Consider the following 20,710-nt stretch of genomic DNA (forward strand, 5'->3'; position numbering starts at 1 on the left):
AAACAGCCCCTTCCCTCCACCTCCCGGCAGCTCCCCTGCTCACAGGGCCCCCACTGCTCCGAGGGCTCAGGACTGTGCCCACCACGCCCCCAGGGCTTTCCCTGCAGAAGCCCTCCAGCTCCAGCCTCCGCCATGGCGGACTTTCCCTTTCATCCTGATTCCCTGCTGTCTCCAGCCTGGTTGGGTCCCACGGGATGGCCGCCTGCCCTCCGCGTGCTGCTGTCCTCCCCACGCCGCGGGGAGTGCTGTGCGCAGCCCCAGCCCGGGCCTGTCTTCGGCGGTGAGACCGGGACGGGAGTCCCACCGGCCCTGCAGGGCTGCGGGGCCCACGGGGCGACCGACACCCGCCTGCGGCCTGGAGCGGGGCGTGCGCGCACGGGCACGGGCAGCCGGGGGCGGGCAGGCGCAGGGCCAGAGCATGCACGGCGGCCCGCATCCCGCACGGGCGCTGAGCGCCGGAGGGGCGGCGAGGGCCGGCGGCGCGGCTGCAGAGCCCGTGCGGGCCCCCGCGGCCGGCGGCAACCGCGGCGCAGCGAGGCCCGGCCACGGTGCCCGAGCCGGGCGGGAGCGCCCGTCGCGGCGCTGCCTAGAGCCGGGGAGCGCGCAGCAGCAGCCGCCGCCACCGCGACGTCACTACTGTTCCAGCGGGGCGGGGAGAAGGCGGGCGGTTCTGCTTCCGGGTCAGCCCCTCCGCCCGTCCCCCTTCCCCGCCGCCCCGGGCAGGCTCGGGCGGGCGGTGCGCGGGGGCGGCGGCCCCGGCCATGCGGAGCTGCGCCGGGCCGCGGCCGCGCAGGGCCCTGCCTGGGCTGCGGCGGGGCTCCATGGGCCTGGGGCGCCCCGTGGGCCGCCGGGGGTAGGGCGGGGCGTCCCCCCTCCCCGCCGCCATGTACACGTTTGTGGTGCGGGACGAGGGCAGCAGCGTGTACGCTGAGGTGAGCCGGCTGCTGCTGGCCAGCGGGCAGTGGCGGCGCCTCCGCAGGGACAACCCCCGCTTCAACCTGATGCTGGGCGAGAGGAACCGGCTCCCGTTCGGCAGGCTGGGTAAGGCTCCCCGCTGGCACCGGGGCCCGACATCACCTCCACGCACGCCCCCCTGCAGGTCCGCCCCTGCGCTGCCGTTGTGCCCGTCCCGCCTCGGTGGGCTTACCGGGGTCCCCCGCCGCGGGGTGGGGTCCCTCGCGGTTCGCTGCAGCCGCCTGGCGCCCTGGCGGACACGGGGGCTGCGGGCAGGGCGTGCCCCGGCGGGGCCCCCCGCCGCTGGGGCGGAGGTGCCCCCAGCCCCCGTTACCGACAGCCGGCCGCGTGCTGCGCGCCGTGTCACGGGTACCTGGCGGCCGCCCTGGCGCGTCGCCCAGAACAAAGGGCGGGGACCGGGGGGCTCTGTACAGCCGCTTCTTGGCCCCTGGCAGGGCTCTCCGCAGCCGGGGACCGGATGTCCCTGCCGAGGAGTGCTGCTGCCAGCCGGGGCTCAAAGGACCTCCCTCCTAAGCGCCAGGAGGGTGTTTGCATCGGTCCCCCCCAAAACACACAGCCCAGCTTGGGGGCTGGGCGGTGGCGCAGCAGCAGGGTGGGGCAGAGGGCACCCAGGGACCCCCCACTCACATGTCGCAGACCCTCAGGGTCTCAGCGGCCCCGGGGGCAGCCCCCACCTCCCAGCCTGCCTGTCCTACAGCCACACACCTGGGGCCGTTTTCACCGTTACAGGGGGGCTTTAGTCACCCAGTGTGGGTTTGTGGGGAACACGGTGGTGCCTGTGGCACCCCCTGCCTGGCGCAGGGCAGGGACGTTGTGGTGCTGAGTTTACATGTTAAGGGAGTGTTTCTGCGGTTTGGAACACGTCGGGGAACAGGTCTGAGCCAGGGACGCTCAAACCCTCACCCTGGAGCCGAGGCTGGTGGGGATGTGCCGCTGCAGGGGCTTGGTGGAAGGGACAGCACTTGGAGTAGAGTGAGGGTTATTCCAGAGGCTCTGTGTATGTGTGGGGCGAGGCCACCCTCTCTCACTGCCTTTTTCCCTGCTGTCTGACCCCCTCTGTCACACTGTCACCATACGGGGCCTCCAGAGCTTCCCTGTTCGGGCTCGTCCCCTAACCGCCTCGCACACTGCCAGTTCCATGGCAGGCAGGGCTGTCAGCACAGCCAGCCTGGTCCCCTGCCCTGCCAGACAGAGAAGAGCCCAAGAGGGAGAGGGCCATATGCTGCCGATGAGTGGGGAGAGCCAAGCCAAGTGCTGGCAGCCTTGCAGGGCACAGCAGGGAGCAGAGATGCACTGTCATTGCCCACAGCTGGGGGAAAGCCAGCAGGAGCCGCAAGGCTGGCAGGTCTCTGTGCATGGTGCCAGCTGTTGTGCTGGCTCCTGTCACCAGGCCTGTCAGAGCAGGTTTGGGATGAGGATGCTGCAAACCCCAGCAGAGCAGTGTGTTTCTTTCCAGTGGTCCCCTGTGCCTGCACTCGACAGCTGGTGGACCCTCCTGGCCTCCCTCACTGCCTTGGCCCTGGTTTCTTCCTTCCTGGTGTGATTTTGCAGCACCGCTTCTGGCTGCAGAAATGTCGAAGCAGGAGGAGCCCCCTCGCCCCAGCAGCTCTGAGGCAGGACAGCTTTTGCAGCCCCTTTCTTGCAGTTGAGACCCAGCACTGCTGGATCACCACTGACTGCTCGCTCAGATTTGCAAGTCGTCAGCTCCAGCACCTCTTCCCTTGTCTCCACATGCGTTTGTGAGTGGAAAGTCCCCATCACATGGCGATGCCATCTGGTCACCTCTCAGCGTTGGGGTGTCTGCAGCAGGCAGGGAAACACCAGGAGAGGCTTAAGTAGTGAGGATGCTCACGCACACACTGTAGCCAGACACAGCAAGCAGACCTGTGCTTTAATGTGGCTGGCAGGCAGAGCTGTGAGCCTTGGGCTTTGTTGCGGAACAAGTACAGTTCTTTAATGGTAGTCAGCCTGCACAGCACATCCAGCCGTGGTGGGCTCAGGGCCATCTCTTGCTAAACCTTTCCATCCTCAAAAAGAGCCCTGGGTTGATGGAAGGGCTTCAGCGAGCCCTTCAGCCTGTGTTGCCATGGGATGCCTGAAAATCCAAGCCATTTCTCACAGCCAAAACACATCTATGACCAGCGTGGAGAGGGACCATGCTTTGACGCTGGCTTCTTTATCCCATCTTGCTATAGCAGGAGCTGGTTGCCTGAACTCAGTAGATTCAGACCAAAAATAACATGGTTATTTTGGTACATCTTCCAAAAACCTGTATCTTCTCTGGTACATCTTCCTAAAACTATCCTCCTGAGCAACTGTTGCATCAAAACTGGCTTAGTTTGTTTTTTTTAAAGGCTCTACTAGTGGAAGCAGACATTAATTCAGGGAACTGTAGGGATTTGCGTTACTTGGAGCTAAGCTAGGTCATTTAATGTGGGAGAGGGGTAGAAGCGGGGACTCTCAGCATGCACCACTGCTTCTGTCCAACTGCAGGGACTTACGTTGCTCTTTCTGATACTCTAAGTCTTGGGGGATCATGCCCTTAAGCTGAGAGTGTCTGCATCTTATCTAATGGAAAAGCAGTTTGTGCCAAGGGGAGGGAAAGGAGGAACAGACTGCAGAGCCTTATGGAGCAGAGAATGCTGGACTATGCCGTGACAGCCACAGGAGGATCCCCAGTTTGCTCGGTGCCTTGGCAGTTTTTTTACCCTGCTAAATGCATGGTGCAGACCTCATGACGTGCCTGAGAACCTGTTCCTCTTCCCACCTTGTGGTCCCACTTTGCTGACCACCAGACTCCGTGTTGTAGCCCACTGCACCTTGGAGAGGCTCAGGAAATCAATGGGGATATGCCTCCTAGTGGGTCAGAATTTTCCAACAGCAGTGGTTTCAAAGCAGGTTTCAGCCATTCCCCTCCTCCTCTTTTTACCAGCCCCATTCCTCCATCACTGGTGACAGGGTGGACTGACCACTCTGAGGCAGAGCCTACCTGGATCTCTGTTCCTCCAGGCACAACACCAAGCAAAATTGATAAACTGGAAACGGAAGGAAATTTGATAGGTTTTACTAATTTCTTCCAGTAGATTAGTGCCTGGCAGTGCTGGCTACACACTGAAGTGCCTGAAGTTACAGATCTTTTATGGAAGATGTTTTTCAGCTATCTCCTAGTTAAAGATTTGTGAATAAAATAATGACCCAGGTCAGGGCCATGACTTAGACCTCAAAACAGATCCTCACTCTGTGATCTCGAAGCTGCCTGGTCTTTAACGTAATGTTTGCTCCAGGCCTCTTTTTCCCAGACAAACACCAAAGAGGATAACTAAAACTCTAAATCCTTTTTCAGGGTCTAAATCACTCCCACAAGTTGTTTTTTTTTTTTTTGAAAAGAGAATGTGAAGGTGAAGTAACTGCCACACTTGGGGGATCCCCCTGTTCCTAGGTAATTTCCAACCAGAGCTGTTTTCTGTCGTGTTTTCCCTATTGATGCTCATGTCAATTGTTGTCACCGATGATGGCGAAGGTATTGCCCCAGGCATCGCTCGCCTCTTGCACATCTACGTTCAGCTACACTGGTCATGTGAGAGAGGCTATGTGTTGTTGCCCGGATTTGCGTTACACTTTGGACAACTGCTGGCATCCTGTCCCCTCAGAGAGCTTTCAGCTGCGTGCGTCTGTTTGTGTAGTGTGATAGGGTGAAGGAAGGCAGGCTGTGGTGTGACAACCAATATTGGTAAGGAGGTACTCATCTCCTTGGCACTTGTGAGGCCACAGCGGGATACTGGGACCAGTTTGGGACTTTCCAGTACAAGAAAGGCATAGACACCCTGGAGTTATTCCAGCAGGAGCCATCAGAATAGTCAGGGGATGCAGGATGGCAGTCGAGCACTGGGATAAGAACCTGTAGAAGCAGTAGGATCTTCATCCTTAGAGCTACTCATATTTTGACCAAACAAGAGGTTGGAGCAGAGACCCCCAGAGGTTTTTTCCCACCCAGCTGTCCAAGGGGGCTTGCTGCAAACTGCCAGAGGGAAGCAACACTCAAAATCTTTTAATGTTTCCCAGTGTTTTGTGATATCAGGTCCGACAGGTAATCCTGCTGTATGTGACAAAGAAACAAGGCCCTTTCCTAAGCTGTGATCTTTGTATCATGGTGTGCTTCCCTGCATCCTCCTACTGCATTTAAGAGTAACTGAAGTCTTGGCTTTTAAAAACTGCCGCCAGCAAACAGAGAACACTTTTGGGTGGCGCTGCCAGTTCCCAGTGTGAATTAAATTGTTATTTTCCTTTGGAAAATGGAAGTGTCAGATTCAAAACAGACTTGGGTAAATGCATGGTTTTTCATAACTAAAAGAAAGAAAACACAGGAGCCAGTACCAGCTTAGAGCCTGTTTCTGTGATGCAGGGCAAGGAAACGGCCTCCTTTCTCTTCCCTACTGCACAGGTCCTTTGCGCTAAGCAGACGTTTTTCCTTCAATAAGTAAGAAGTTTGTCTGACCTCTTTGTTTCCCCTTTTTAGGCCATGAACCCGGACTGGTGCAGCTGGTGAATTACTACAGGGGAGCAGACAAGCTGTGCCGCAAAGCATCTCTGGTGAAGTAAGAAATTCACTGAAATGTTACATGGGATTGGCAGTAATTTTTCTTCAAACTGTTGTCGAGTGTTGAACCTCTTCTGAGAGTATTTCACAGGACAGCTGCCCTGGGAATGTCCTAGCATGTGCTGTCTTCAGACTCCTGTGTTGGTCTCTAGGGCTATCTGTGTGCACAAAGACCTCTTTGTAACTTCATGGGAAATGCCATTTCCACTGAATTACATCTACTTGAAAGCCTAGAGTGTATTGAATCAGATTAGAGCCAAATCAAAAGGAAAAAAACCCAACGTGTCTGCTCTTTTTCCTTGTGGACATTTAATTAAAACCTACTCCTTTTATTCTGTTTCGTACAGAGATGAGACACTAATATGCCTTTAGCTAATCAGATTTGTTGGTCAAACAAATGCTTGGAGACATCTCCAGGAAGAGCTCTGGGAATTACTTCTGCATGACCAGCTGTGCCAGGGTCTCCTGGGAAAATGTGGATGAGCTTTCACTGTAGGTAACCCTCATCCCTCTGCAAACTCTGCAGCCATTTAGGGCATCTTCATGTCAGAGCTTTTGGTCTCCTTCAAGCATTCGATTCCATGTTAGTCTGTGCTGCTTCTTGCTGATGCAGTCCTGCAGCCTGCATGTGCTGATCCCAGGCCTCTCTTTGCCCTGCAAAGAACCTCGTCGCAATTGCTTTCTTTACAATGGTGATTGATGATGTTTGTCAGGAACTATCAGAGTATTTTTTAAACCAGCACTCACGGTGCTCCCCTGCTGCATTTGTCTGTGACCTGTGGTCTAGAGGCAGTGCTGAAAGTGCTTGCACACCTGTTGTTCTCTCCTGAAGCTTGGCTGACCTTTCTAACTGTGGGGTCAACCATGCATCAAGCTGCTTATGAACCCAAGGGACCACAAACTACATTCCTCAGGGCTCCTAGGGAGTCACTGCCATTTCGACAGAGAGGTGCAACTGCAGAGAGAGTCAGCAAGTCATGAGCAGTTTTTAGCTTTTAAGCAAAGCACAGAGTGAGCATTCAGAAAGGCGGGCAGCTCCCTTTCCTCTGAAAGAAAACAGACCTGGGCTCAGCTAACAGGAGTTTGCTGGCATCTCTAGACATTGCTGGTAGGAGAGATGTGCCAGAGAGATCAGAGACTACATGATGCAAAGGGAATCCCAGGCACCTTGGGACATGAAATGTGTAGCTGTGTCCACAGCTGGGACACTTGATCAGATCTCAGTGAGAATGAGACCAAGAGCTAAGCACCAGCATGGAGAACGTTACTGCTCTGGCTTCCCTTTTGCCTGTTGTGATCACATCATCCTTCCTGCCTTGTTCCATATTAGCAAACGCACCTCCTCAGTTCCCTTGTGTAGAAACGATGCAGGGAATGCACCGCAAGCTCTAGTTACATGGAAACTTCTCTACTGATTGTTTCACAATATCCATAGTATGTACAAAATGTTTGATGAAAGCATGCAGGTCTGGTTTGAAGAGCAGTGCTTGGCTGCAGGTTGGGATTGCCATGATATCTTCAGGAAAACCCTCATTTTGACGGTCTAAGGAAAATATAATAATTTAGCACAGACTATCTGTAAACTGCTATTCATCACCAAGCAAAAGAGCCCAGTTAATAATTCTTACTTATCAAATGATGTCCATGCAGGTGAGGACACTCTGGAGATTAACAGCCTATCTTTCTTTGCCCAGGCTAATCAAGACAAGCCCTGAACTAGCGGAGTCCTGCACGTGGTTCCCCGAGTCGTATGTGATTTACCCAACAAACTTGAAGACCCCCATGGCTCCAGCACAGAATGGAATTCGCCATCTCATAAACAACACAAGGACAGATGAGCGAGAAGTCTTCTTGGCAGCTTACAACAGGCGTCGGGAAGGCAAAGAAGGCAATGTGTGGATCGCCAAGTCCTCAGCTGGTGCCAAAGGTTCATTCTCCAGCAAAATGAGCCAGCTTCTCGTTATTCCCTACTCTTGATCAGTAGAGTCCCAGTGTTTTGCTAAGCCCAGCTGATATCTAGCCTGTCATAGAAGGGCTTCACCTACGAACTCCATGCCAGTCAAGCCAGCATAGGGCTCTCCTTTGTCTGCTTGGTGGTATAGGGCTCCTGACAAGCATTGTTAACATGCACATGCTACCTAGGACATGGATGGCAGTGGAAGGGCCTCCGCTCTTCTAAACATGCACCTCAAAAATACAGGAAAGTTTGCTGCAGGGAGAAGGGAACAGCAGGCAAGGGGGATGTGGAAAGCAGGAGATAACAGGGAGCAGAACAGGGTGTGGGGAGGAGGGCAGCAGGCAGGACAACAGCCTTCAAAGGCAAGGAGTCCAGCTCTTCACGCTGCTGCTAAGCCTGGTTTCACCTGGACAGAAATGCCACTGATGGTCTTTAAACTGAACCCAGATGCTTGGTGCCAATGACCTACCCATGGTCACACTGAGACACTGGCTGAGCATGAGCTCAGTGCATCAAAATTACACCCAAGCCTCAGGGGAAGGTACCAGAGCAAAGGCAAGCAGTGCAGTGTCTGTATGTCCCTTTAATTTGAATAAGGCAGTAGATACCGAAGTGATAATGTGTCCTTCCTTGTTCCAGGCTTATTGCATTGCCTGCTCTACAGAAATAGTGAGCTATTGGACAAGATAGCTGAACATAGTTATAGATGTAATGCTTTGGTAACTGTGTGCTGTCTGTCAGTTTACGACAGTATCATGGGCACATTATCAGAATGCCTTTATGAAAACTTGTATTGCCATGTGTGCAGACCTCAGGTGATAGAGCACAGCCCAAGGAAGGACCTGGTCTTTTCAAAGGGAACAGGCCCACATGCGTTACTCATATTTGCAGAGTCACTTCTGATGCAGTCTTACAAAAATCACTTGACAATGTGAAAGCTAGAGGTGGCTACAGGGAGGCTGCATGATAAAACTGTTCTTCATGCTAGCTTCCTTCACTGCTCTGCTCTCTTGCCTGTGTTACCAAGGAACATCAGAAGAGTATGCTTATTTTCATCAGGGAGGAAGGGGACATGAATCCTTCCGTTATGCTGGTGAGGGAATGCATTTATGTGTGTATGAGTGGCAAAGAATCAATCCAGGCAATTGAAAAGGCCATTGCTGTGATTTGCTGCAGGATGGGGAGGTTTAAAGTCTCCACATACTTTATTCAAGTGTGATCCCCATCTTTTCTGCATTAAAGCAGAGTAACCTTTTGTATTCATCAGTGTGCTGCAGAACTCAAGCTGGGAATTAAAGTGGAAAGCAGAGCCTCATGTTAATCTTCTAGAGGGAAGTTTCAAATGTCTGGGGATTACTTCTGCTGAAGATGAAAGCTTGTCGACATTAATAGCTGAGGTAGATCCAGCTTAGGCACAGCCCCTGACTTAAGACAGGTCTAATGGAAGCTTAGTTGTCCATCAGTAAAAGGAAAATTAAAGATTTAGGATGTCCTGACTTAAAAGTTGAGACATTTTTCAGCTGTGGCTAGAGATTTTAATGTTTTCTTTGAGAAAAGGGACAGCTGCCCCACATAAGCTGCTTTGCTGCCTCATGGGGTTGCTGACTAGGTGCACAGTGAAGCTAACCTCCCCCTTGATTCACCGCCTGTCCAGTGCAGAATGGGCGCGTGCCCATCTTCCCACTGAGGGGCTTTACGGGCTTACGGAGCTGTTGTTTCCCTCCTTCCCCCAGAGCACAGCCTGTGATTGTACCAATGCAAGTTTCTGCCTGGCTCGGCTGTGATCAGGGGACTAAAAATCTTGCCCCCCACATAAAACATGAGCGAGAAAGATATTTCTATGAAAGGACTTCCTTTTGGTGGAGAACACTAGAGTGGGTAGTGGTTCAGCAGGGCTGGGAAGCTGTGACTCACAGGTATGCAAAGCATGGAGCAGTGAAAGTATAGAATCATAGAATGGTTAGGGTTGAAAGGGACCTCAAAGATCATCTAGTTCCAACTCCCCTGCCATGGGCAGGGAAACCCTCCACTACACCAGGTTGCCCAAAGCCTCATCCAAACTGGCCTTGAACACTTCCAGGGATGGGCCATCTACAACTTCTCTGGGCAACCTGTTCCAGTGCCTCACCACCTTCTGAGTGAAAAATTTCTTCCTTATATCCAATCTAAATCTCCCTTCTTTCAGTTTAAAGCCATTGCCCCTTTTCCTGTCACTCCATGCCCTTGTAAAAAGTCCCTCTCCAGCTTTCCTGTAGGCCCCCTTTAAGTACTGGAAGGCTGCGATAAGATCACCCCAGAGCCTTCTCTTCTCCAGGCTGAACAGCCCCAACTCTCTCAGCCTGTCTTCATAGCAGAGGTGTTCCAGCCCTCGGATCATCTTCGTGGCCTCCTCTGGACCTGCTTCAGCAGCTCCATGTCCTTCTTGTGTTGGGGACTCCAGAGCTGAACGCAGTATTCCAGGTGGGGTCTCACAAGAGCAGAGTAGAGGGGCAGAATCACCTCCCTCGACCTGCTGGCCATGCTTAGAATCATAGAATCATAGAATGGTTAGGGCTGGAAGGGACCTTCAAAGGTCATCTAGTCCACCCCCCCTGCAAGGAACAAGGATATCTCCAACTAGATCAGGTTGCTCAGGGCCTCGTCCAACCTGGCCTTGAACGTCTCCAGGGATGGAGCATCCACCACCTCTCTGGGCAACCTGTTCCAGTGTTCTACAACTCTCATGGTAAAAAATTTTTTTCCTAATATCCAATCTGAATCTACCTCCCTCTATTTTAAAACCATTACCCCTTGTCCTATCACAACAGGCCCTCCTGAACAGCCTCTCCCCATCTTTCTTGTAGGCCCCCTTGAGGTACTGGAAGACCACTATAAGGTCACCCCGGAGCCTCCTCTTCTCCAGGCTGAACAGCCCCAACTCTTTCAGCCTGTCCTCATAGGAAAGGTGCTCCAGCCCTCTTATCATCTTCATGGCCCTCCTTTAGACCCTCTCCAACTGGTCCGTGTCCTTCTTATGTTGGGGGCTCCAGAACTGGACACAGTACTCCAGGTGAGGTCTCACGAGGGCAGAGTAGAGGGGGAGAATCACCTCCCTTGACCTGCTGGCCACGCTTCTCTTGATGCAGCCCAGGATGCGGTTGGCCGCCTGGGCGGCAAGAGCACATTGCCGGCTCATATTGAGCTTCTCGTCCACCAGTACTCCCAAGTCCTTCTCCTCAGGGCTGCTCTCGATCCATTCACCACCCAGTCTGTATTTGTGCCTGGGATTGCCACGAGCCAGATGGGATTGCCAGACCCATTGCTTCTTTTGATGCAGCCCAGGATACGGTTGGCTTTCTGGGCTGCCAGCACACATTGCCGGCTCATGTTGAGTTTCTCATCCACCAGCACTCCCAAGTCCTTTTCCTCAGGGCTGCTCTCGATCCATTCTCCGCCCAGCCTGTACTTGTGCTTGGGATTGTCCCGACCCACATGCAGGACCTTGCACTTGGCCTTGTTGAACTTCATAAGATTCTCACAGGGTCCACCTCTCCAGCCTGTCAAGGTCCCTCTGGGTGGCATCCCTTTCCTCCAGCATGTCCACAACACCACACAACTTGGTGTCATCTGCAAACTTGCTGAGGGTGCACTCGATCCTCAGGACTGTGTCAACAGTGACCTTCAGAAGTCACAGCTAGGAGTGTTTTCCATGGGATGATCCTGTCAAACCCTGCCTGTGCTCTAAAACCTGTATTCTCCCCTGAATGCCCCCTTGAAGAGCATTTGTTTCTTTTCATGTAGTTTTTCCTCCAAAACACTCAGCACAAAATTAAGACTTAAGTCATCAGCTTTAGTCTACAAAGTTAACTAAATGCCTGGAGACTGGATATAGTGTCAGAGAAGTGTTAGATAATTTTACTTAAGTTGGTTTATCCCTCATGTGGCACTGTGCCATCCCTTTATCAAATCCCAGAAAGGGTATGTTCTCTCTTCATTGCTCTGCAACAGTGATTTCAAATCTGGGCTCTTGCAATAAAAGAACAGTGACAGCTTCAGCCAAAATGTGGCAGTATTTAAAAGGCACATTGAACTCCTTTAACAAAGAGCTTCCACGGTACGGGAAGACACTGATGACATTGGATGAATGTTTTGAAATAGTTCTTTTCCTCATTCAGCAATGATTTTAATAGCAACTTAAATGAACTTGGTGAGCAGGGCAACACTGCAGAAGTGTGCATGTGTGACAGCCTCTGGCAGCCAGAGAAGCCAGGCAGGGGGAGAAAGTCTGAGTCTAGGATAAAAAACCACAAGAAAAATCTCACAAACAATCTGCGCAAACCCCTCTTCTCTCAACTGCTAAAAACCAAAACAAAATTCAACAAGTGCTGAACATGCGTGCTACTCCCCCCACCAAGCCCAGCTAGAAAAGGAAACAAAATCCCCCAAACTAAGCAGCTGCCCCACCACTTGCCAAGGACTCTGTCTGCTGTGCGTTCACTTGCACGTAAATAGTCACCCCCCTGCAGACGAGCCCCAGGCAGGCCGTGCCATCTCGGGTACCCTTGGTTCCCATTCGCGTTAGCTCCAGTTACTGGGGAGCAAAACACCCCGTGGTGTGGTAACGGTGGATTGGCATAACAGGGTAAGAGGGCAGATCCCTCTGCAGGTTGACTGCCAGGTACTGAGTGAACGTGACATCGCTTGGGCAGCGACTGGCTCTGGGGCCATGGGTTCTTGCATGTCGTGGCTTTTTGGGCAAATGAGCCATGGTCTGCTTGTGCCCTGAAAGAGCTCCAGCAAAGGTAGGAGGATCCTCTGCCTAATTTTGTCTTCGTCTTTCTGTGCCAGGGGAAGGGATCCTGATTTCTTCAGAGGCTGCAGAACTCCTGGATTTCATCGATGAGCAGGGACAAGTGCACGTGATTCAGAAATACCTGGAGAAGCCTCTGCTTTTAGAGCCAGGGCATCGCAAGTTTGACATTAGGTAACCTATTCTGCTTTTGTAATAATACCGGTTTTCATTTTCATACTGTTTTTTTTAAACCACTGAGACTAGAGTTTGTTCTCTTACCCCCTAGGAGCTGGGTTCTGGTGGATCATCAATATAATATCTACCTCTACAGAGAGGGTGTCCTGCGGACCTCTTCCGAACCATACAACAGTGCTAATTTCCAGGACAAAACCTGCCACTTGACCAATCACTGCATTCAGAAGGAATATTCCAAAAACTACGGGCGATACGAGGAAGGGAATGAAATGTTCTTCGAGGAGTTCAACCAGTATCTGATGGATGCCCTGAACACAACGCTTGAGAATAGCATCTTACTGCAAATCAAACACATAATAAGGTATCCAGCTGCCTGTTGCATAGGGAAACATAACACTTCAGTGACAGGGAATGTGTATGGACACAGCTGGGGTGGCAGACGGACTGACAAGGGAAGGGTTTCAATTGCATGGATCAGGGATTGCAACCCAGAGATGAATTTAAGTCAAAGCCATAAACACACCAATGTCATTGCTCAATGAAAAGGAACCTCCGTAGGTGCTGTTCTTTCAAGGGTATGTGTCAATGTGTCTGTGTTTTGCCAGCTGCAGCTGAAGACGGATGGAGTGAGATCACTTGGTAATGGAAGAGAGTAGGTTGAAAGACAGGGCTAGGAGATGTTCAGGTTAAAAAAAATAGATGTAAGAGGGGAAGTGAAGCAGGACTCAAGTCTGCAGGATCTCACTGCTTCCCCCTCCGCCAGCAAGCAGCAGCCCATCTCATTGGCATAGGTCATTTTACTCAGTCCACACAGAGCCAGCTACCTCCTGGGCACAGAAAGTGCCTGGGAAAGAGATCTGGGATATCACGGTGCTGCAGAGAATCCAGGCCTTGACAAAGTGATCCTTCATGATGGAATTTACTTTGCAAGTACCCTGTTGCTGCTACTTGCACCAAAAAGACATGACATGATCTTTGAGGGACTCAGAGGCAAATGAGCTCTCAATGGCAGTTCCTTGGGGACCTGGTGCAGCTCTTTGTGGCTCTGCCTGCTGATCCAGGCTCTAGTTGCACATCATGTTTTTCAACTTGCCTAATCCAGCAGCAGGAGTGGATGCTGCTCTCCAGCTCTTTGGGATTTAACTTGGGGGTGTCCCCACATGTATTTTGATGGTTGCATGATCTCACTTGCAGGGACCTGGTTATTGTGACATGTGTTGGTTATAGCTCATAATTTGGGGCTGGTAAAACGACATATGGATATCAGGCCTCCTGTATTCACAGCACAAGCCAGGTCTGATGGAGCTGCAGGGGCACGCTGCCTGTGTGTTTGTGTGTCCGCGGCAGAAAGTGTTGCTCCATCCACTTGATGCTCCAAGCCATCCCAAGGCAACAAGTGACCCCTCCACTAAACTGCGCTATGCACATGCCCTCAGAAGCTGCAGTGCAACAGGTATGTCCACAGGGCTTTTAATCATGAGTTTCTGGTTTTCCCTTCACAGAAGCTGCCTTATGTGTATAGAGCCTGCAATCAGCACGAAGCATCTTCACTACCAGAGCTTCCAGCTGTTTGGCTTTGATTTCATGGTGGATGAGGAGCTGAAGGTCTGGCTGATAGAAGTCAATGGGGCCCCGGCGTGCGCCCAGTGAGTAAATCAGTTTCTGTAATACACTTGCAATGCCACCCTTCACACGCCTCACCCAGAACATGACTGTGTCCCAGCTCCAAGTGAAAAAGGTGGAAGAAAGAGAATGGCAGGGGAGTTTTCCAGGCTAACCCATACTGGACACTGCTCTAAGTGCCAGTTGGTTTAAGTTCGTCGCTCCTGTCTCTTTGTCTGGTATCCTCCAGCTTCTTTCCCATGTGAGATGGGGCACTAACCTCAGTTTTTCGACAAAGGGGTTTTAATATAATTTGAATCATTTTTATTGATGCTATTGAATTGAAGCTATGTTGCAGAATTAACACTTTGGGGATCAGGTGGTTTCTCAGTCTTTCTTGTGGAGCTACTGGTGGCTCATCTTTACCTGAACACATGATAAATGAGTAGCATTAAAGGGCAGCAGCTGGAAGCAAGCGACTGAATTTGCAGGCAGCAGGACTGCAGAGCACACTGTGGATGCTGCAGACATTGGATCAGAGCCTCCACCAGCCACAGGGGGCTGGGACAGCCAAACAGCCATGGCCACAAACATCACTGCATAGGCACAGCAGGAGGTGCTGTATTATGTGATTGAAACAACAAATCTTTGCTAAATGGGCATCTGGATCATATACAAGCCCAGCAAAACAGAACAGTCTGTACATCACTACATCAGAGTTTGGTTAGATTAGATGTGGATTAGATTAGATGTAGATTAAATTAGATTAGATCATCACTAACAGTAGACAAAAAATACTGGTCAAACCTACCAGACAGCCTGCTCAGCAGCCTTTTCAAAGCTGGGGCTTGGGTAGCTTTGTGTGTCCAGGATACCCTGTTCACCATGTGCACCATAGTGCAGTACTGCCTTGCACCTTCTTGTGTTGCTATATTGGCAGAATTTGGCTGTTGTTGGGTGGATTTGGGTTGCAGCAATGCCCTGTTTGCTTTGTGCCTCTATGGGCACTTGGAAGCCATCAAAAGCAGCTGAGGTAGGTTTCTCCTCTTCAGGGTTATTCTAATTTACAGCACCCATATCACAGTTCCCATTTAAGAGACAACTGGCTGCTGAAAGCAGTAACATTCCCAGGAGCTGAAAAAGCGTCTTGATGTCACATAACCCCAAAGGCACAGGCTGAAAGGCATTTTTAATCCTAGTAAAGACAGCTTTGGTATTAAAAATGTCCCAGATGCCAGCATGTTCAGGGAGTTTACACGTCTGTTTCCTTCAGCAGAAAGTGAAACTATTGCTAACTCATTTTTCAAACACCTTGCCACTCTTCTCCCTAATCCTGCTTTACATGAGCTGTGCCATGGTGAAACACATCCCACACTTCTGTAGGGTCCTGTGAAGTCTGTGCCAGCTGATGTGCATAGCTGCACCTCAGAGCAGTCCCTCTGCAGTGTATCTCCACACGAACAGGGTCTGGTGTGATAGTCATGACTCCTTGAGGTGGAAGGCCAGTACAGGGGCATGCTCAGCTGTTGTCTGCCCCTGTGCATTTTGTGGTGACTCAGGTCTGGGGCCTGAGGGTGTGGAGACATTGCTCAGGACCCTGTTCTGACAGTAAACTTAGGTATAATGGGCTTTGTGGTCTCATCTGGCTGAGAACAATATTGGGAATGGGAGCACTGTTGAAAAAGAAGACGGTTGCTGGGGTAGGTGGGGAGGAAAGATGCCACCCTCCTCCTCTTTGCTACCCTGGAGCTACCTGTAGGTGGGAGCAAGATCTTGTAGATCCTGCTGAGAAAATGCATGTCTATGTAAAAATTGGTCAGGGGCCTGTTGATTTTTCCTGCCTGGGCGTCTGATTCTCCTCTCTTGTCTCTTAGGAAGCTATATGCAGAGCTCTGCCAAGGAATTGTGGATGTAGCCATCTCTAGTGTTTTCCCCCTCAGTGACACTGGGCAGAAGACAAGCCAGCCATCATCAATCTTCATCAAGCTGTGATGACAACAGGAATGCCTCTGCTCTGCACAGGGAGAGACTGCACCCGTCAGATCAGCACACTCCAACGGCTTATCTCAGTATCATGCCAAAAAGTGATAGAGACAGGCTTCTTATTTTCTGGAAAGTCATGGGAGAAAACAACAAAACAGGCATCCACACAGAGCTGCAATGAGTCAGAGCTGCTCGGACAACTCTGCCTGCATTCACCAAAATCCATTTTCGAAACAGCTCATGTGACTGAAACAAATCTCTCTGGAAGAACAACGAAATAACCTTAAAATGAAACTCCAACAGGGATACTATAATACTGTATTAGCTCCTCCTTTTCTATACATAATTGGGTTTTTTTAAGGGAATTGAGTGAAGAGTACGCTGATCTTCTGGGACGTTGTGGCTGGGAAGTTCTCCTTCTCCAGCTGTGTTCCTTCTTTCCTCACGTACTGCATCATTAGTGCCTTAGCTCAGCTCCAGATAGGTGACTCCTTTCCTTTGTTCCTGCTCTATTACGTAGAAAGGAGCAAGCTGTCTTGCATCGCAGGACACCTAAAACCAGGAACACCGAGAATTCAGTTTCCTTAGGTCATTTGCCCGGATGGTTGGCTGAACACCCAGGCAACAGCTGGCAAAAAGGTGCTGAACTGCAGGCAGTGAATTAACCCAAGCAAGGAAGGCAATTTTGTCTATTATAGCTATCCCTTTTCCTAATGAGATTTGAATCAGTATCTATCCCAGTCTGATGCAGTTGGATTCTGCTTAAAAGAGGTAAAGAGACCCCCTCAGGGCTCACTGGCAGGCTGTAAGATTTCTAGCATCACGTTTATGCTAAGAGTGTTTCAAATAGCAGAAACCCAATTTCAGTTTCTTCTGAGACTGCCATGAATTTAGGCTCTTTTCTCAGCTTTCACCTTCCTGCATTTGAGGCTCGAGTCTGAAACCTTTCAACCCAAATGATTTTTATCCCATTTGATCCAGCCAATTTTGTTCTCCTCCATTTGACAAATAGTGCAGTTTTGTGCCCTGAATACAGTCCACAGCTTGGTCGCAGACAGAGGGAAGGTGAGTGAGGTTTTGTAGACCAGGAGAGAGATTCCTTATGTATAGGTTTGCCACACAGCTGGGAAGGCAGGTGTTTTTTAGGGGAGAGGAAGTTAAATTCCTTGAGGTCCTTGAATTTCAGAGATAACATCTACTTTGAGTATAACCTAAATCCCTGGCATATTGCCTGCTCTGTGAAGTGTATCTGAATTTTCAGCATGAGCCCAGCATATCCCTCCTCAGCTAGAGCTCTTTGCAGACCACAGTGGCACTTGTAACAGCAGTGGGCTTTGTGGGGGGTGTTCAGGCCTGTGTTCTGCTGCCTCTGGCAGAGAGAGATGGTGGGCACTGAAATAAACTGGTTCCTGTTACCCAAAACAAACAAGAAGAGATTGTGGAGGTTACAAGTTTGTGGCTGCCTGTGTGTAATGGGAAGTGAATCAAGCAGTGGGATTTCTGCCTCCCCCAGAAGATCCTAGTGCTTTGACGTGCTCATCTCTGCTCATGATGGAGATTTCAGAGGTCCTTATGCCAGCAGACAATCCTGGCACCTTTCTGTAGGCAGGGCTGAAGTGCCCAGGCCTCCTTGGAGTGATATATTTTGATTGTGCTGTCATGGGATGGACATCAGTTGCCATGTGCTGTGAATTCACAAGTGGCACCGTTTCACACAGGGCCACTCCAATCCAGGAGGGAACAGAGTTCTTAGCAAAACCCTGTGGATGCACTGCAGAGGGGGCACATCCCAAAGAGCCGCACGAGCACCTCTGAAGTTGTCAGCGCCCTGAAGTGCAGTGTGGATCTGCATCTGCAGAGTGTGTGTGGCAGACACAGGGTGCACTGGTGCATGCTGAGAAGTGACAAGGAGCAGGAGCTGTGTGCAAATGGAGCTGCAGCTTTGTTTCCCTGCACTGCAAGTGCTGGCAGGTGGCTTCACTTCCAGCGAGACTCTGAGTGTCAGGTCTGGTGTCTGGATTTGGGCCTCGTGGGTGTTCAGAAGAGGGACCATGAATGTCCGTTCATGAGACGGGAAGTGCTGGGTGACAAGCTGGCAGAGGGGTGTGGGGGAAGGACTGGTTGAGTTTTTTAACCTTATGATAGGACATAGGTGTCAAAATTTCACTGCAGGCCAGATAAACGGTAGTAAGGTAAAATGTAGGCTGTAATGGTTGTTACTCAACTTGCAGAGTTCGCCATATCTCCATTGGCATTTTCACATGTTAGCTCATGTGAGCTTAAAAATACACCTTTTTGCCCAGCAAAGGGATGACGTAATAGCAATCACCCTGGCCCAGGATGTGCCTGAGGTGACAGAAGAGACAGTGGGCTCTCATAAGCTCTAGGGAAGACAAGAGCAGAGTGCGAAGTGAGAAGAGAAAGTTTTCCCCATCATAATGAAATGAGAAATGCTTGTTTTCTGAGGTGCTAGACTCATCCTTCTTTTCCCCTCAAAAGGGAAATTAAAAAAACGAATCACTCCCTTACTGCACAGTAACGTGAGATTCCTGCTGATGTAGGGACATAAGGGCAAGAAAGCTGCCTGGGTACAAGCAAAAGCAGCAGGCCCCACTGGGGCAGCTGGTACTGCCAGAACAAGCAACGACTCAGGAGCCTCTGCCTAACTCTGAGGCCTTTTCTTCTCCCTTTTTCACCCCGGATTGCCTTGTGGCACATCAGCAGCTGGCTGGTTTTGCTGCTCAGCTGAAAGTGAGGCTTCGTCTTGATGTTAGAGCCGTGACTGCAGGTGATGCAGCTATTCATACCCTGCCTTTTCAGCTGGGCTTGGGGGAGGTAGTGATTCAGGGATGCTTTAATCATGAGCTGCTTTGCAGAATTTTTCAGAAATAAGCAACAGCCTCTGGAGAAAAACAGCAGGTATTGCGTGTATTTACCACCTGCTCTAAAAGTGCTCCCCAAGGTAAAGCACAGGACATAAATGATAAAAGGACGGACAGCACAGTGCCTCAAGTCTTGCCCAAAATATTAGCTACGAGGTGGAGTAGAGGATATGTGTGTGGCTGAGGCCTCAGCATTGCAGCTGTAGGTGCACCTTGCAAGTGATGCTCACAAACCTTGTAAGACTCTTGTTTGTTTCTTTTTTTAGAAATATGCGACAATAAGCTTATTTCAGCTAAAAGGTCAATAGAAAAGTTATTACTCTCTTTCCTGGGCTTTCATAAAGGATGGTGCTGTGTTTCCAGAAGACACCCGCCATAGTGCAGGATGTCTCTGGTCTCAGTTGTGTCCCTTCATGTTGGCCATGTTTTCAGGCCCAGGATCTGGTCTCGCTGCACTCTGGGTTTCAGGTAACTCCCATGTGGCTTGTCTCATACCAGGTTAGTCGTGATTACAATGCAACAGCTATTGTGCTCCTGCTGAAATCCAGTGGCTGGCCACAGCCTGTGGAAAAACCCAGAGAAGCCCTGAGAAAGGCTCAAAAGCTGCTTCATCCAGGTGTCCTGGCTTCCCAGCCCTGCTGCAACCAGCATCTTTCAGGACTGCTTGCATGTCCCTGCTCCCAGCATTTCTTGTTCTCCACATGCAGCTCTGCCCCGGGAGTTCAATGCTATGCCGAACGTAGGTTCATAATCTTGTCTCATTGCCAGTGTCCACTATGGCAGCCCTCAGAAAACCCTGGTGTTGAGAGGATGGTGGGGTACATATGGCACTGCCGAGCTGGCAGCGCACCAGGCTCGAGTTCATGTCCCTCACTGCTCTCACGTCAGCATGTGCGTGTGGGGCCAGCAGGTGCCTGAGCTCGTGGATCTCCGGTGACTATTATCCACATCTCTCCTAAACAATCATTAAAACATGCAAACCCTACAGCCTGCGGTGTTTCTTTGGGGCAGCGGGTCCCCAGAACAGCAGGTCCACCAGGAGACCTTCTTGTGGACGTCTGTGGTGAGTGTTCCCTCCTTTGGCAAGGGAGCCAAAAGTGTTCCCTCCTTTTCCTGCGGGACCCCAGGAACCATCCCAGCCCCACAGCAGAGGTTTCCTCAGCTCAGGGTGACAAATGCGAGAGAGCAGGATGGCATGAAAGGTGCTGGCTTCACACCCCAGGGCTGTCCCAGCACCAGTGGGAGCTGTGGAGTGGGGGTGCTGTTTGGGGGTCCACGGGTGAAGAGGCAGCAGGGAGTCATGTGCGGTGGGACGCTGTCAAAGTTTCCCCACTGGTGCTACAGGGGCTCTGGGGGACATAGAATCGTAGAATGGTTTGGGTTGGTAGGAACCTTAAAGATCATCTAGTTTCAACCCCCCTGCCATGGGTAGAGACACCCTCAGAGGGAAGAATTTCTTCCATATATCTATCTAAATCTGCCCTCTTTCAGTTCAAATCCATCGCCCCTTGTCCTATCCCTACATGCCCTTGTAAAAAGTCCCTCTCCAGCTTTCCTGTAGGCCCCCTTTAGGTATTGGAAGGCTGCAATAGGATCACCCCACCCCTGTTCTCCAGGCTGAACAGCCCCAACTCTCTCAGCCTGTCTTCATAGCAGAGGTGCTCCAGCCCTCTGATCATTTTTGTGGCCTTCCTCTTGACCCGCTCCAGCAGCTCCATGTCCTTCTTGTGTTGGGGATTCCAGAGCTG

The 20,710-nt window shown here is 51.1% G+C and overlaps 1 protein-coding gene across 2 annotated transcripts; it reads left to right on the forward strand.

The window, feature by feature from the left end:
• Nucleotides 1-884: 884 nt before the first annotated feature.
• TTL (tubulin tyrosine ligase) lies at nt 885-19,937 on the forward strand. 2 transcript variants are annotated; one of them, XM_086631792.1, is made up of 7 exons: nt 885-1,041; nt 5,492-5,570; nt 7,267-7,499; nt 12,357-12,492; nt 12,587-12,856; nt 13,998-14,141; nt 15,972-19,937. In XM_086631792.1, the coding sequence occupies exons 1-7, from the start codon at nt 885-887 to the stop codon at nt 16,087-16,089; spliced, it is 1,137 nt and encodes a 378-aa protein (XP_086487918.1). In that variant the 3' UTR covers nt 16,090-19,937. The 2 variants fall into 2 exon arrangements, with proteins under 2 accessions (XP_086487918.1, XP_086487919.1); XM_086631793.1 differs by lacking the exon at nt 885-1,041 and adding an exon at nt 5,920-6,064 and having other exon boundaries at nt 5,531-5,570.
• The last annotated feature ends 773 nt before the right edge of the window (nt 19,938-20,710 follow it).

This window comes from Tauraco erythrolophus, chromosome 2 (genome assembly GCF_009769465.1).
Source record: "Tauraco erythrolophus isolate bTauEry1 chromosome 2, bTauEry1.pri, whole genome shotgun sequence".
NCBI classification, from domain to species: Eukaryota; Metazoa; Chordata; class Aves; order Musophagiformes; family Musophagidae; genus Tauraco; species Tauraco erythrolophus.

Coding starts and splice junctions, on each gene's coding strand:
- TTL (XM_086631792.1), top strand. CDS start 885: ATGTACACGTTTGTGGTGCGGGACGAGGGCAGCAGCGTGTACGCTGAG. Junction 1,042..5,491: donor GCTCCCGTTCGGCAGGCTGG/GTAAGGCTCCCC, acceptor TCCCCTTTTTAG/GCCATGAACCCGGACTGGTG. Junction 12,493..12,586: donor CATCGCAAGTTTGACATTAG/GTAACCTATTCT, acceptor CTTACCCCCTAG/GAGCTGGGTTCTGGTGGATC.